This window comes from Schistocerca gregaria, chromosome X (genome assembly GCF_023897955.1).
Source record: "Schistocerca gregaria isolate iqSchGreg1 chromosome X, iqSchGreg1.2, whole genome shotgun sequence".
Lineage (NCBI taxonomy): Eukaryota > Metazoa > Arthropoda > Insecta > Orthoptera > Acrididae > Schistocerca > Schistocerca gregaria.
Genome location: NC_064931.1, coordinates 509,937,838 through 509,955,794, shown reverse-complemented (window position 1 = coordinate 509,955,794; position 17,957 = coordinate 509,937,838). Strand labels below are relative to the sequence as shown.

Below are 17,957 nucleotides of genomic sequence, written 5' to 3'. Positions count from 1 at the left end.
GGACTGTCCTGGCCTTATCTGCTGATGACTCAGTGGCACGGTGCTGCTGTATATTGTTGAAGATGGTGGTTGTGTTTCACACATCCACAGTGTATGAGCAATGAAGGGCAATTTGTTTTCTATGGAGCAAGGACGAAGACCCATTGACATTCACAGGGAAATGTAGCCCGCATATTGAGAAAAGTGTATTGCTTTGAGAAGTGTGAGGTGGTTGCGTTGTGAGTTCGCAAAAGTCTGTGACAACTTGCATAACAATGAGTGCTCAGGAATGACTGATGATATTTCCCACATGGATGCAATGGTGAAAGTGGATTACTTTGTGTGCCTCAAAGACTTCATGAGTCACTGCAGGGAGGTTCAGTATTTAAACCAGGACACTGGCTTAAAGTCTGGTGATCAGGAACTTCACGCACCACTTCTCCTCCCTTTCTAGCCAAATACTGGCAGTGAAAATTTTTCCATCACCAGTATTCAAACCAGCTGATCCCAGGTCATGCAGCACCACACAAGCATGCTTTAGTGACTTTAGCCATGGAGGCAGGATGCAGGTTTGCCTGTGTCAAAAAACTTCCATCCATGTCATCTGTCGGGAAAGTGATGTTAACTGTATTCCGAGGTTGCCATGGAATGCTGCTGCTGGATTACATGCCACTATATGCAACCATCAATTCTGACAGTTATTGATCAACATTGTTGCATCTGCAGGCTGCCATCAGGAAGTAGTTCTAAGGGATTTTCGATGTGGGCAACGGGGTTATGGTTCACAGCAATGTGAGGCCATATGCAGCAACCAGAACAGCCAAAAAGCTTCAGTTATTTCACTGATAAATTCTCGACCATCCACCAAGCAGTCCAAACCATGCCCCTAGTGATTTCCATATATCTGGTACATTAAAAAGGTTATTGGCAGGACAGCAATTAACATGCAATGAAAAAGGCAAGACAACAATCCAATGGCGGTTCCACATTCAGCTGAAAGGGCTCTACTACAGGGGCAAATATCTGAACTTGTGTACAGCTATGTGAAATCATAGTGTAATATATATAATTTCCTGTATGTACTTTATTTGGGCTAACAAGAATAGGGGAAAGGGTTTCTGATTTGCCCTCACAGTAGGACACTTTAAGACTTCTGGCACAGCCATCAACCAAGAAGCATTATAGGCTACTGAAAACACTAAATAAGTCAAAACCAGTATACCCAATAACAAAATTTGTGTAAGCATTGATGGATAACCTTTATAGTTACATTTAATGAGCTCACTGATGCTCTCTGCCAGCAATGTGGTAAATACGAACAGATAGTGGATAATTCAGCTTATTTTTCTGTAGCCTTTCGGCAAAAAGTGCCCATTCCCACACAACCCCTAAAAATATAGCCACTATTCCGATTAACATGAAGGAACATATGATCTTGTTTGACGAAACAGAAATCTTAGCCCATGCGTCTACTTACTCAGGAGTCTGTCAAAGAAGCCACTGAGAAAGGAATGTGCAACAACAGCTATCTGTCAAAATCAGTATCGCTACCAATGTTATCCCAACACAGGCATTGACAACCTCTGGTAGCGACAGGAGTTCTGCGACTTTCATGACATATTCTGGCCAAATACATAAAGTACTACTCAACCCAGGACAACTCATGACAATGACACAGGGGAACTCACACAAAACTTTAAATCAGATATGGCAAGAAATATGTGAAGCATTTATCCAATTCTGAAACATTTTGAAATACTCTGTGTAGTTCAAAAGGTGAAACAGAAACACATGTAGTCAATAATGATAACAATGAGTATTCAGAAGTAATGCCAGTTGGAGTTTATACAGCTATAAAGTGTATGAAGAAGAAGAAGTAGAAGTAGAAGAAAAACTCTAATCAACTGAATATAAAAAGAATAACATTTTAACTACATACTTAGGAATTATTATTATGAACAACTTAAATCAGAAAGAACACATAGAAAATGATGTGGGGAAGGTGAACCAAAGATTGCATTTTATTGGCAGAACACTTAGCAGATGCAACAGGTCTATTAAATAGACTGACTGCACAATGCTTGTCCGTCATCTTTAGAAGTACTGTAGTGCAGTGTGGGATCTTTATGAGGTAGGATTAATGGAGTACATCGAGAATGTTAAAACAAGGGCAGCACATTTTCTATTATCATGAAATTGGGGAGAGAGTGTCATGGACATGATACAGGACTTTGGGTGGACATCATTAAAACAAAGCCATTTTTCATTGCAGAGGGAGCTTCTCACAAAATTTCATTCACCTACATTGTCCTTCGAATACGAAAATATTTTGTTGACACCAACCTACATAGGGAGAAACGATTTCATAATGAATTAAGGGAAATCTGAGCTTGCATAGAAAGTTAAGGACATTGGTTTTTTCCACATGCTGTTCGAGAGTGGAATAATAGAGAATTATCATTAAGGTGGTTTGATGAACCCTCTGCTAGGCACTTAAATGTGGTTGACAGAGTACCCATGTAGGTGTCGATGAATGAAGCAAAGGAACAAACTGGCTTTAGGCACGGATCCAGCTCAATTGATCACTTAGAAGTCGAGAATGAAACTATAGAGCAGGGTATTCAGTATGAATTGGACATTTGTTCAGGAGCTACAGATTTCAGTTCCAATAAAATCTGTAGTAGCAGCCACTGTTTAACAAAGAATTCACTCCGTCTAGTTTAGTACACTGAAGAATGTAAATGTCAATCCCACACCTTCAACTAGACTTAGTCACAATAGTGAGAATTCAGAAATAAAACAGGTGTCCTGTATGGAGAGTACATAGCACCAAAACTATTCTCAGCTGTCCTAAAGGGAGTTTTCTGATCCTTAAGTTGAGGAAGTTAAAGAAAGAGTTAATGTTAGTTGTACATGTCTGACCCACACTTGCTCTGTGGATGACATTGTACTGCTTGTCTCTAGTGCAGATAAACATCAACAAAGTAATGTAATTATACAAAGAAGTAAGTATGAAAGCAGGCTAGAAAATAAATTATAATTTCAACTGTAGCCAGTGCACTCACTTTGTTCACACAACGATATACTACTACTACTACTACTACTACTACTACTACTACTAATAATAATAATAATAATAATAATAATAATATCACATCCACAGTTTGATAGATGCTTCCCCCAGATTTTTACAAGCATAGCAGTTCTCAGCTACACACATATACATTGTTTCCTAATGTCATCTACCCATTACATCAGCACTCATCTCTTGGAATCCAGCAAAGAATTCCCTTGGTCGATCTATGAGCCAATTGCATGGCCATATGCCCTCCTTAACACCATTTCATTTCATATAAAATTATTCTTCGACACCACTTAGTTCCCTGATCAATTCATTTGTTTGCCTGTCACTGTTAATAATTGCCAACATGTTCCTCTTCACTGTTCATGGAGTATCACGCAGCCATTGCCTTACTAAGGTACATCAGAAGTGCTAATACACACTAAAATTTGTGTTTCAGATACAATAGAAGCCTACTTTTGAAATTCATATTTTACACTGCCAGTCACTAAAACTGCAACACGTGAAGACAGCATTCAAGAAATGGCAAATTAGCACATGCTTGGGTGTACAAATTATTAGCATTTCAGGTGAACTGCACAAAATTGGCATGGGTAACACCAGATAGATACTGTGTATAAAAATGATCCGGTCACATTAATTTGACCATCGCCTAAGTTCAATACCGATGCGCAGTAAGCACTCACAGATGGCAGCACAAGCAATGAAGGGTATATATAGTGTCAAGGGGGGACACTAAACAATGCAGTCATCACAATGCAGAAATTGAGAGAATTATCTGACATCTGTAAGGGCATGATCATTGACTTTTGGTGCACTGTTAGAAGCATTTCTGAAACAGCTAAGTTTGTACACCGTTTGCGTGCCACTGTGGTTTAAGTGTACAGTGCAGGGCAAAATGGTGCTATTCCAAATTGATGCCAAGGGAACTGTTGCAAAACAGGCCATGAAAGACAGGGATGAACGATAGCTGTGATGATGTGTATGGGTGAACAGACATGCAACTGTTAAACAACTGACCACCCAGATGAACTAAGGAGCTACCAACAGTGTCTCCTCAAAATATATTCAGCGAACATTGCTGCATGTGGACCTCCACAGCAGGTAAGTGGTTCATGTACACATGTTAACTACTGTTCATATGTGACAAGTCTGTAATTTGCACACCACTACCATAACTGGATGTCCACTGACTGATGACAGGTTGGTTTCAGATGGATGATATTTTATGTGCTATCGGACATACAGACACTGGCATGTACCACATAGAAGTCTGCAACCCTGCAACACTCATCAAAATGGTCCAGGCATTTTGCAGCTGTCCCTAGGCGATCACACCATTCTGCAAGTATGCATCAATCCTTGAGGACCATGTCCACCCCTACATGCTGTTTGCTTTTCCTCAGCATGATGGCATCTACCAGCAAAATAATGCAATGTGTCACACAGCTCACAGTGTACATGTGTGGTTCAAAGACACCACCTGGCCTCCAAACTCCCCATATTAACACCTAATCAAGAATCTGTGGGACCACACCTTTAACAATACAAGTATCATTACAAGCCAAAAGATAGTCCCAGGCCATGCAAATAAATCTTTGTTGTAACTTTATTTATCATGAGTGTTCGCCAGGCATCAGAGAATGCCCAAACATAGCAGGCAGTGAGGTGACAGTAAGAGCCTAATACAGTAATCTGCCATGTAGTGGCAGAAGTACACAACTAAACAATGAATTGAAGTGGCTAAAAGGTGCTGCCACCTACAGAAAAAAGGGTGATCTAAATGCTGATGACTATTTAGAAATTATTCTGTTTAAATAATCAGTTGTCTAACAATTTCTGTATTTCACTGAAAACTTTGAGTGCACCAATAATTGTTTCCTGAAGTGTATAATTATAGCAGAACATTTTTCAGATAAATTTGTTGGTTGAATGCGAGTTATAGCACTGATTATATATGGTGAATACATGATACAAACAACGTACGATAAGTGAATGATATTTACCAGCTAAAATCACCAGAACAGGCTCCATGAATAGGACACAGTATAGCAGATGAAGACGACAAAAGGTACTTTGAATATTTTTGTATTAAGGAAAGTAACTACTGTGGTGGATATTGAAGCTACATACACAATTTTACAAGAGTTTTTGCGTGTGACAACCTGTTCTCTCAAAGCTACAAAGTGCAAGCTAAAGTGATTGTAGTTCTCGAAAGTTTAATTGTTTCAATACAGGTTATGTATTTCATGAAAGATCATGTCTGAGTAGTTAGTGAAAATTACAATTATGTCAAAGAGATGCTTAAGTTCAGATCAAACAGCTGTATACATTTCAAAATTTACCACCACAGTGGTAGCAGTTTTTTATATTACAATAATATTTGCAGTGTATGTTTGCATAATGAATGTACTTTATCATCAAATATATGTTTTGGTGATTATGTCAGTGCTGAAATCTTCACTAGGTAGTTTTATATCTGTTGCTGATCCATATTAGTCAGCAAACTGGTAAATGTTGTCCTCTCAAAGTTGGTTACAAGTAGTTGTGCATATATCTTTATGGCATTGACTTTACAACAGTAATTATTTGGTTCCTTTTGCAACAATTATTTTCATGTGGTAAAGTACTTACTCTGATTTTGGTAGAGCGACTAACATTGGTTGTAAGCTGAGTACTGTACTAACGCGATTGTCTGCCCACAGTTACGAAGGAATCCAATCGCCACTCACAGTCACTTTTAGGAGCAAAACAATTATCCACAGTAGGGTAAAACAGGCTGGGGAATCGCAAACCTCACCGACTTGTTTCCTGCATGTCTTCTAGTGATCCGCATTGCGAAAGGTGGTTGGTTATTCAGGCTCTTGACAGGTGGTAACATTAATGTTACTGGACAGTATGTATGAGTAAATATTACACATTACTCATTCAGAAAATGCATTTGAATGTTGGTTATTAGCAAGTCAATTTTGTTATACATCATATAAGAAGGAGAAACATATACCAGCATGTGACAGAATCATACAATAGCCGCATCACCATCGACTCAGACTGCAGTTTAACATTTTGTAATATTGTTGCCGCCTGCAATGGCTGAGATCCCACAACTGTCATGCCAAAGACGAGTATAAGAAGCCAGGAGGACCAGACTCAATGGCATGCAGGACCTCAGTGGCCCTGCACAATTAGTACCTGACAGAACAGACACTGTTTGCTCCCTCATGCAGGATCGTATATCCACATCGCATATCCCGAGTCCAGATGTAACCTGGTTTGCAGGGATATAACCTTGTTTTCAACAAGACAAGTACTCATTGAGACAGTGTGACATTACAGACTACCAGTGCAGCAACCACTGTTGTGGCTTCTCCTCATGCACCAACGGAGAATGGTATGCCAACTAAATGACAGAGCACTGGACATGAGAGTGGCACAACACCATTTTTGAGATGAACCCTGGATCTGTGTAGAGCATCATGATGGACATATCAGTATGAAGAGGTGCAGCAGAGAATAAATGTTACACAAATGCATTCACCATCCTCAGCACAGCACCTGGCGAGATGGCATGTGGTGCATTTGGGTATACACACGATCGCCACTGGTTCACGCAACTGTTAATTTGGACATAAACTGTTAAATTTCGCATGTTTTAATACTGGTAACTTTGCTCAACCTTTGTAGTCTCCAGGACATTAGCCCTGTACAAGATAAAAAAGATCGCAAGTTGCCTGTGCTGACCTGACCACCTCTGATACAGAGGATGTTTGACTGTTGCCTTGACCAGCACATTCTCCAGATCTCCTATCCACTCAAAACGTCCGGTCACGGGTTGCCGAGAGATGGGACACACCACCACTCAATGGTCACTATGACTGATGAATTCTGGCATAGTGTTTAAGCAGCATGGAATGACATGCCCATTTCTGTCACCTGGGCCCAGTTCACCCCATGTCCAGCCAGATCAGAGCTGCTATTGCTGCCATGGGTGGCAGCAGCTCTGTGTACTAAATTTTGCACCTTGTATGCCTCCAAATCGCATACAAATTCTTGCTACTATACTGTATAATAGCAAGGAATTCCAAGTCAATTTGGGAGAAACTACAACACCAGCTGTTGCCTTGCTGCATGGTGACCTTAAAAGCACCAGTCTCTCACAACCCAAAAAATTGAATTGTTGTACAGGATATACTGTAAACTGTAACCAATTGTAAGTAAAGTCCTTTGCTTTGCCTTCTGCACTCTCTAGTTCACTGTCAGTTCACTCTCCTTCTCTCACCTGTACAGAAGTAATATGCCTATCAAAAGTTGTGACTAACTGCAGATCTTTCAAGGAGAGAGGTACTTCCTGACTTTTGTTCCATTATGTGTGAATATGGCAGTCTTTAGCAGCTTTCTAAAGGAAGATGTTGACAGAAAAAGATACAAAACATGTTGTAAATATCAAAGACTGAAAGGCCAGCACACACATTTGATCTCAGAACATTCTGTCTGTGTGTATTATTTGTCCTTTATAAGCAGTCACTACTGTGTGCTTTGAACCAGATGAATAATTATGGTAAGGCTCAGATTCCCCTAAGTAAGATGCCATTCACAGATATATCAAATTTTGTTACGAGCAGTTCAGTATCACTGTTGATGTGAAAGAAACCTCAATCGAATAAATCACAAACACTTTCTTGCCTACATTAATGTAAAAATGTACTAGATGAAAGGATAGTGACACAATAGTCACAGTTTGTTAACAAAGTATATGCATTCTGTGAGTTATATAAGAAGAATTTAATATATGTATTCACTCTTTAATCGTCAATGTCTTCAGGGGAAAATATTATATATATATATATATATATATATATATATATATATATATATATATATATATATATATATATATATATATATATATATATATATTCCTGCCCACCAATGGTGAATGCAATATGAGTTACATATGAGCTGCATTGAAGAGACACTGGAAGTAGGAAAAAAGCCAAACAAGTACAGAGCTCAGTGACTCACAAATTTGTCATCTGCTCACCTTTAAGATGAACGTGAAGCCTACGGTATTGTTCATGATGTGCATATGCAAGTACCCAGAAGTATATGAACTGTAACAACTCCATCAATAATATTCTTGCTCGGTCAGCAGCCACATCATTCAATCATTTTGACAAAATATTTTGGTCATCCGTGTGGCTGGCATCTCCATGTGGGAATGCAGTTTGATAAATCTTGATTATCTGAGGCATACTGCCATGGGAATCTTGCTGGAACTGATTCTTACCCTGAATGATATGGGTACATTTACACACAGATAGTTGCTGCTGTAGCTTGCTATTGAGACCGCATCTTAAGGAATCAATTAAAATTAGACTGGCAGATAATATTATACACAGAAACAAAGGTGATCCTTTAAGTAAAATGTGGAATCCTGTTGTATCCTATATGCCAGCTTTGACCACTGGAACACTGTATCTTCCATTTGTCTTATGGGTCAGCAGTGACGATTTCTCTGATAGGCACTGTCACATCTACATGGCATTTGAAAGAGCCACTGTTCACAGTGGGACTCAGTTCTAGCAAAACTTAGCAAAAATCATTCTCACCTGAAGATGGCAGGCACACGGACCACTGAAATACTGGAAGATGACTGCATGCTCAGACAGCAGATACGACAAGATTATTATCAGACAGCAGAAGTTTCTAGTGCATTCTGAAGGCTGTCAAGAGTTGCATTTCAAAATTAAGACGGCAATCACACCACCACCACCACCACCACCACCACCACCACCACCACCACCACCACCACCACCACCACCACCACCGAAAAATTCATACTCACTATTCCATTCTTTAATTTTGTTTATGACTTGCAAGTACTCCACTGTGTTGTATCAACTTCTAATCCATGTTTCTTCCTTCACTTGTTTGAAATTCAGTGCTTTTTCTTCTTCTCTTTTACTGGTAAAGATTTTATTGAATATGTAGTAGATTAAGAGGAGCTTGATAGATCTCAAGTTTTCTGTGTACTGTTAATGTCCTTCCTTGTAAAGTAGAAAGATTATAACATTGTTCCAGTTTTGAGGAATTTTCTTCCTCAGCATGTTTTCTTTAAATGGTTTTGCAAATTCCTTTTGTATTAATTTGTTTCTAGATTTAAAGAATTCAACTGACTATTACCATCTGTGGACAATTCTCTCTGTTCATAACTTGAGAGATTTTATACATCTGGTCCGGCACTATGTAGTCTATTTATGTTTCTGAGCCATCTCTCAAACTATACTAATATTTGAAGAAAACATTCCCTTATGTAAAATGTCAAATCAAACCACCTTCAATCATTCAAATTCCTGTTGTTATTTCCTTTTAGCAACTAGTTTCAGCACTACGTTAAGACATCTTTAGGCTCTCTGATCGATGTGTAGGAAGGCTCCCATGTCTGGTCCAGTCAAAATAGAGGCCAGCATTCAGTGACTGGTACCCGTAGATTTCTTCTTAACACAGCAATCCCTTTGGTCAGCAAGTATTGATTGAAGGTATTGCTGCCTTAAGAAGGCATCTATGCATACCAGTCATTGAATGCTGACCCCTACCTTGACTGGAGCACAGGTAGGATTCTTCCTAAATGACAATCTGGGTGCCTGAAGATGGCATAATGTAGCACTGAAACTGGGTGCTAAAATAAAATAACAACTGGAAATTTAGATGGCTTAAGTTTTTTTATTCGACATTTTATACTGAACAGCCAAGGTCCTGCAAACATCTGAATAAAAACGAGCTTACAGAGATTTCCTTACATTGTTAGTTACTGTGCTGTCTGTCATCTCAAGTTATGAAATGTAGTGTCTACCCAACATTCAATTTTGTCTTATTTATACTCTCACTGTTTTCCTCTGTTCCTGTTCCCAAATCCTAATTTTACTTTCCTACATCCTCCTCGCTAACAAGAATTTTGTTTCCTTCTGCATATTTTACATGCTCTATTATTGTCTGCCTGAAACTCTGTCCTCCTCTTTAATAGCTGCCATGTTCCATTTGAAATTTTCTTTCCCTTTCCTCATACTAGAAAATCTTTTTGCTGTTGGTATAGGTATGTATGTAAAAAATTTCCTCCTTTTTTTCTATGTCTGCGAAACTTTCATTTTCTAAGGTAGCAAACCTGCTGTTTAATTTAATGATGTATAACTCCTTATTCTGTAACAAATTCTCTCTGCTGTTTTTTCCCCTAGCATTGAATTTATTTTCACACTGCATCTTATGAGTGTAGAACCACATACAATTCAAAGGTGGTTTAGTATCACTTTTAACAGCCTGTACAAACTTAAACCATAACATCACAATTGGCTAATTCTGCAAAAGAAGCCATGCTTTAAGAAACAGTCTATGAAGATATGCTGATTAGAATAAAGTTTTAGCATGTAAATATTGTAACATTAATAAACACAGTTATGATGTCTATTATTCATCTCATGAACTGTAAACTCCTGGAGAAAGTGTCAAAATGCATATCACTTAAGCTTTACTACATGAAAAATTACTAAATCCAACTCAAAGCATTTTATAAAATTGCTATCTACAATTCAGCAGTCAGGTGTTTAGAAACAACAAGTGATTTTTCCTTACCGCCTGTTGCACAGGAACCTGCTGTTGCATTCCAGGTTGGTGTTGTGGAACTTGCTGGTGTTGCTGTGAACATTTGTATTGTTTCAGTACTGTGCATCTACTTGGAAGAGAAAACTTGCTACAAATTTTCTCTTTTTATTTGCAAGACAAAAATATTTATTTCGAAATGAAAGACAAAAGAGGTATATTAACACTATTTCAAGCAGAAGGTGGACAACTTATAGGTTCCCAAAAGAACAACAACTACACACACATTACCGTGTGTTTCAGTCCTGATTGAGTAGCCATTGAAGAGGCACTCCTGTTTCAGACACTGCTAAAAGTATTATTGCATGGTCACTTATGTATGTGGGAGGTTCTATGTTCCTTCCTTTGTCACAGAAAATTACAAGTAATTTTTGAAATGTCCAGAGAAGACATTTACCAATGCATGCTGCCTGAATCTACAATAGGATTACGAATTATACTTAAACAAATAATCATCAGTAGCAAAATTTGTGTACTAATCCAGAACTTTTGTACAAATTAAGAAAGAAGAAAAATCATGTATGTGTCTATTTACACTACTGGCCATTAAAATTGCTACACCATGAAGACGACATGCTACAGACACGAAATTTAACTGACAGGAAGAAGATGCCGTGATATGCAAATGATTATATTTTCAGAGCATTCACACAAAGTTGGCACCAATGGCAACACCTACAACATGCTGACATGAGGAAAGTTTCCAACCGATTTCTCATACACAAACAGCAGTTGACCAGTGTTGCCTGGTGAAATGTTGTTGTGATGCCTCATGTAAGGAAGAGAAATGCGTACCATCACATTTCCAACTTTGATAAAGGTCGGATTGTAGCCTATCACGATTACAGTTTATTGTATTGCAACATTGTTGCTTGCATTTGTCAAGATTCAATGACTGTTAGCAGAATATGGAATCGGTGAGTTCAGAGAGTAATACGGAATGCCGTGCTGGATCCCAATGGCCTCGTACCACTAGCAGTCGAGATGACAGGCATCTTATATGCATGGCTGTAACAGATCGTGCAGCCACGTCTCGATTCCTGACTCAACAGATGGGGACGTTAGCAAGCGAACAACCATCTGCTCAAACAGTTTGATGACATTTGCAGCAGCATGGACTATCAGCTCTGAGACCATGGCTGTGGTTACCCTTGACACTGCATCACAGACAAGAGCGTCTGCGATAGTGTACTCTACGACAAACATGGGTGCATGAATGGCAAGACGTCATTTTCTCGGATGACTCCAGGTTCTGTTTACAGCATCATGATGGTCGCATCCGTGTTTGGCGGCACCTCGGTGAATGCACATTGGAAGCGTGTATTTGTCATCGCCATACTGGCATATCACCCGGTGTGATGTTATGGAGTGCCATTCATTAGAAGTCTTGGTTACCTCTTGTTCGCATTGACGGCACTTTGTACAACGGACGTTACATTTCAGATGTGTTACGACCCATGGCTCTACCCTTCATTTGATCCCTGTGAAACCCTACATTTCAGCAGGATAATGCACGGCTGCATGTTGCAGGTCCTGTACGGGCCTTTGTGGATACAGAAAATGTTCGACTGCTGCCCTGGCCAGCACATTCTCCACATTTCTCACCAATTGAAAACGTCTGGTCAATAGTGGCCCAGCAACTGGCTCGTCACAATACGCCAGTCACTACTCTTGATGAACTGTAGTATCTTGTTGAAGCTGCATGGGCAGTTGTACCTGTACACGCCATTCAAGCTATGTTTGACTCAATGCCCAGGCGTATCAAGGCCGTTATTACGACCAGAGCTGGTTGTTCTGAGTACTGATTTCTCAGGATCTATGCACCCAAATTGCATGAAAATGTAATCACATGTCAGTTCTAGTATAATATATTTGTCCAATGAATCCCCGTTTACCATCTGCAGTTCTTCTTGGTGTGGCAATTTTAATGGCCAGTAATGTATTTATTCATCCAACAATCATCTCAAAATGATGTATGTTTTCCCAAGGTAATACAATGCCAATCAATAGGCCAAAATATAACACACAGCATACATAACACGTAGAAAAATTTTAATAAATGTGGATGAGCAGGAAAAATAAACCGATAATGTTTGGATACAGCATTAGTAGTGTCCTGCGTGACACAGTCAACTCGTTTAAATATACCGGTGTAAGGTTGTGAAGCGATATGAAATGGAAGGAACAGGTGAGGATTGTTGTCGAGATGGTTAATGGTCAACTTTAGTTTATAGGGAGAATTTTAGGAAAGTGTGGTTCATTCGAAAAGGAGACAGCATCTAGGATGCTAGTGTGATGTATTCTTGAGTACTGCTCAAGTGTATGGGATCCGTGCCAGCTCAGCATGCAAGTGTTATGGATATGCGTCACGAATTCAAGTGTGAATCCCTGGAGGGAAGAAAACATTAATTTCGAAGTTTAGAGAACCAGCTTTTGAAGCTGACTGTACAACGATCCTACTGGTGTCCACATATATTTTGCATAAGATAAGATACGAGAAATTAGGTCTCATATTGAGCCATACAGATAGCCATTTTTCCCTTGTTCTTGTTCTACCTGCAAGTAGAACAAGAAACGAAATGACTAGTAGTGGCACAGCATACCCTCCACCACGCACCATGCTGTGGCTTGCAGAATATGTATGTAGATGCAGATATAGATCTCTAGTTTCTTCCAGACTATCCACACAGGCTACCTGTCATATCCTCATAAAGCATATTATGTATGCCGCGTGTTGTATATTTTGGTCTACTGACATGCAGTGTATTACCTTGACAAATCCTATATCATCATGAGATGATACTTGGATGAATAACAACAAATAAAAATAATAATAATTTTGTGACTGCAACAGATGGGCCACATGCAAGTGTAAGCTCAGATCACACAAGTATGTGGAAGGAAATCTGTTATTCCTTTTGAAAGGAAACTGTACTGGAATTCACTGTCAATGATTCAGGAAAATGTGTATCTATATGGTTGGATGAATCTAGTGTCTTATTCACTGTTCTACCTTGATAAGCAAGCCTGTTCATAGTGGTCTCTCTAACTTCACCACCTGGGCTTTGAATACTACACATGTAACAAAACGCAGAAGGTTTACATGAACATTTGAATGCACACATTTACTGAGTTATAAGATAGCCCTTCAGTGACAGTACAAACCCCTACTAGTGTTTGTTCCACATCCTAGTAATGCTCTTATGACTATCAAACAACACATGGCATTTTATTCTACCACTATTCATGTAATAAATTCTCAACATTTTCAGGTACAAATACATAAAAAATAATTGTACAGACGATGGGTGGACTGGATGTAACAGAAGCAGATATCTAAAAAGAAAAATACATAATACATATGTCATAAACTAGACTTGTGCTAAATAAAATGTGCAAAGCATCAGATAATCCTGAGAGCTGTTAATTTAGTACAAGGCTTTCTGTTACTTTCAAGAAAGCACAACAGACAAAACTAATGTCATCTCTGCTCTAAAGGCTTGTGTCCACTAGGCAAGTAGCTTAGCAAGTACTTGCTGTGGTGTTTACATTAGCTCAAAAACTTGCACAAGTTTAGGTCTGCAATTTGCTTTGAAAATTAATTTCAGGAGCTTGCTCTAAGCACTTGCAGATGAGCTTCCACTGAAGTCATGTCACGACATGGGCAAGTGGAAGTTTACCATGTCATGCTCAAAAGTCAGAGATGCTGTCACCATTGTTGTGTTGTTGTTGTTACTATTATTATTTCTTTCCTTTCTCAGACGTTATGTCTGGTTAAAAATGGAAAGTGACACAGACCTTGATCAAGTGTGACTTCCTTTTAACTGTACGGTATATGTTACATTGCATTTAGGAGCTTTCGGGTAATTGAACATGTATCAATAATTACAGATTTCTGTAGTTGTATATATACGTTGGGATGTAGCTGTATCGCCTTAATGTACTGGTGGATATTGTGTGGTATGACTCCTGTAGTTGATAGTATAATTGGTATAATGTCAACTTTATCCTGATGCCACATGTCCTTAACTTCCTCAGCCAGTTGGATGCATTTTTCAATTTTCTCTTGTTTTCTTCTGTATATTTGTTGTATTGGGTATGGATATTTCGATTAGTTGTGTTAATTTCTTCTTTTTATTGGTGAGTATGATGTCAGATTTGTTGTGTGGTTTTGTTTTATCTGTTATAATGGCTCTGTTCCAGTATAATTTGTATTCACCATTCTCCAGTAAATTTTGTGGTGCATACTTGTATGTGGGAACGTGTTGTTTTATTAGTTTATGTTGAATGGCAAGTTGTTGATGTATTATTTTTGCTACATTGTCATGTCTTCTGGGGTATTCTGTATTTGCTAGTATTGTACATCCGCTTGTGATGTAATCTACTGTTTCTAATTGTTGTTTGCAAAGTCTGCATTTATCTGTTGTGATATTGGGATCTTTAATAATATGCTTGCTGTAATATCTGGTGTTTATTGTTTGATCCTGTATTTCAATCATGAATTCTTCTGTGTCACTGTATATATTGCCTTTTCTTAGCCATTTGTTCGATGCGTCTTGATCGATGTGTGGCTGTGTTAGATGATACGGGTGCTTGCCATGTAGTGTTTTCTTTTTCCAATTTACTTTCTTCGTATCTGTTGAGGTTATGTGATCTAAAGGGTTGTAGAAGCGGTTATGAAATTGCAGTGGTGTAGCTGATGTATTTATATGAGTGATTGCTTTGTGTATTTTGCTAGTTTCTGCTCTTTCTATAAAGAATTTTCTTAAATTGTCTACCTGTCCATAATGTAGGTTTTTTATGTCGATAAATCCCCTACCTCCTTCCTTCTTTCTGTTGCTGACTGTATGTGATACATTCTATATTTGTGGCATTGTGACCGTGTAAGTGTATTGAGTACTTCTAGATCTGTGTTACTCCATTTCACTACTCCAAATAAGTAGGTCAATATTGGTATAGCGTAAGTATTTATAGTTTTTGTCTTGTTTCTTGCTGTTAATTCTGCTTTCAGTATTTGTGTTAGTCTTTGCTATATTTTTATTTTAGTTCTTCTTTAATATTTGTATTGTCTATTCCTATTTTTTGTCTGTATCCTAGATATTTATAGGCATGTTTTTTCCATCGCTTCTATGCAGTCGCTGTGGTTATCCAATATGTAATCTTCTTGTTTAGTGTGTTTTCACTTGACTATGCTATTTTTCTTACATTTGTCTGTTACAAAAGCCATATTTATATCATTTCTGAATACTTCTGTTATCTTTAGTAACTGGTTAAGTTGTCGATTTGTTGCTGCCAGTAGTTTTAGAGCATCCATGTATAGCAAATGTGTGATTTTATGTTGGTATGTTCCAGTAATATTGTATCCATAATTTGTATTATTTAGTATGTTGGATAGTGGGTTCAGAGCAAGGCAGAACCAAAAAGGACTTAATGAGTCTCCTTGGTATATTCTACACTTAACCTGTATTAGCTGTGATGTGACATTTTTTTAATTTGTTTGGATATTGAGTGTGGTTTTCCAGTTTTTCATTACTATGTTTAGGAACTGTATCAATTTAGGATCTACTTTGTATATTTTCAATATTTGTAGTAACCATGAGTGGGGTACACTATCAAAAGCTTTTTGGTAATCTATGTATGCGTAGTGTAGCGACCTTTGTTTAGTTTTAGCTTGATATGTCACCTGTGCATCTATTATCAGTTGCTCTTTACATCCTCGTGCTCCTTTGCAACAGCCTTTTTGTTCTTCATTTATAATTTTGTTTTGTGTTGTACACGTCATTAATTTCTGTGTAATGACTGAAGTTAATATTTTGTATATTGTTGGTAGGCATGTTATGGGGCAATATTTAGTTGGATTTGCTGTGTCTGCTTGATCTTTAGGTTTCAGATAATTTATTCCATGTGTAAGTGTATTAGGGAATGTGTATGGGTCTGCAATGTAACTGTTAAATAATTTAGTTAGATGTGAATGTGTTGAAGTGAACTTCTTTAGCCGGAAATTTGCTATTTTATCTTTTCCACGGGCTTTCCAATTGTGAGTAGAATTAATTGCTCGGGTGACTTCATGTTGCAAAATTATCACTTCAGGCATTTGTGGTATCATCTTGTATGTGTCTGTTTCTGCTTGTATCCACCGTGCATGCTGTAATGTTGTACCGGGTTTGACCATATGTTGCTCCAGAAGTGTTCCACGTCTGTTATGTTTGGTGGATTGTCTATTTTAATGTGTGTGTTCTCTATTGTCCGGTAAAATTTCTTTTGGTTTATGTTGAATGTTGGTTTTGTTTCCTTCTATTTTCACTTTTTTTGTATCTTCTAAGTTGTTTGTCAATGCTTGTAATTTCTGCTTCTTTTCAAGTAATTGCTCTATCGCTTCTTCTTGTGAGATTTTTCCTAACCTTTTCCATTTTTTGTCTGATATTTCATTTCTTATAAACTGTGTTAACTGTCCAATGTCTTTTCTCAGTTTTTCTATTCTTATCTGTAGCCTATGTTGCCTTGCTGGTTTTGCTGGTTTCTTCTGTGTGTTGGTTGGTTCTGATCTCTGCCTAGTGTGTATATTTAGTGTAGTGAGTGCTCCTATATAAACCAGTAGTTGTAACTCTTCCGTAGTTGTATTTTCATTTATTTTGTTGTGTAAGATTGTGTTGATAGTTTGTTTTGTTCTTTCGACTTGTAGGTTATTTGGTGGTCTATGCAAGAATGGTCTAATGTCTGTAATTGTGTCTTTGTATTCTATACATGTCAGCTGAAAATTTTCTTCTATATCTAACATGTGTGTCACTTCATGTTCTATTTGTGCTTGTTCTGGTGGCTGTCTTACGATTTCGTTTTCCTCTGATTGTTTAATCGATGCGTGTTGTTCTTTGTTTGTTTGGTCTGGGATGTTTGAGTCCATTACTGTATTTTCTTCTTCTTCTGATTGCACATTATTTTGTTCCAGTATTTATTGTACTTGTTTGATGTTTTCTACTTCTAATTGGGGTATCCTGTTACTTTTGATTATTACACGGATCAGATCAGCTAGTCGTCGTTCTGTTAAAAATTTTAATTCTGGATACCTGGTAATAAATGTTGTGTACATTTGTGATCTGTATCCAGTTGTGTTGGTTCCTAAATTTGTTGCTTGGTAATAACAGAACATGAGGTGTCTGTTAACTTCATCTGACCATCTCATCCTCTGTCTTTGCAAAACACCTCTATTTGGATTTAAATCATTTTCCATGTGGCTAGAAGTGTT

General features: G+C 38.1%; 1 protein-coding gene across 2 annotated transcripts in view; it reads right to left on the bottom strand.

The window, feature by feature from the left end:
• LOC126299362 (uncharacterized) overlaps positions 1 to 17,957 on the bottom strand; it is a 71,712-nt gene that overhangs the window by 40,141 nt on the left and 13,614 nt on the right. For both annotated transcript variants that reach the window (XM_049991222.1, XM_049991223.1), the window contains exon 2: positions 10,688 to 10,750. In XM_049991222.1, the coding sequence (XP_049847179.1) occupies positions 10,688 to 10,750 (63 nt within the window). The remainder of the gene's footprint in view (positions 1 to 10,687; positions 10,751 to 17,957) is intronic.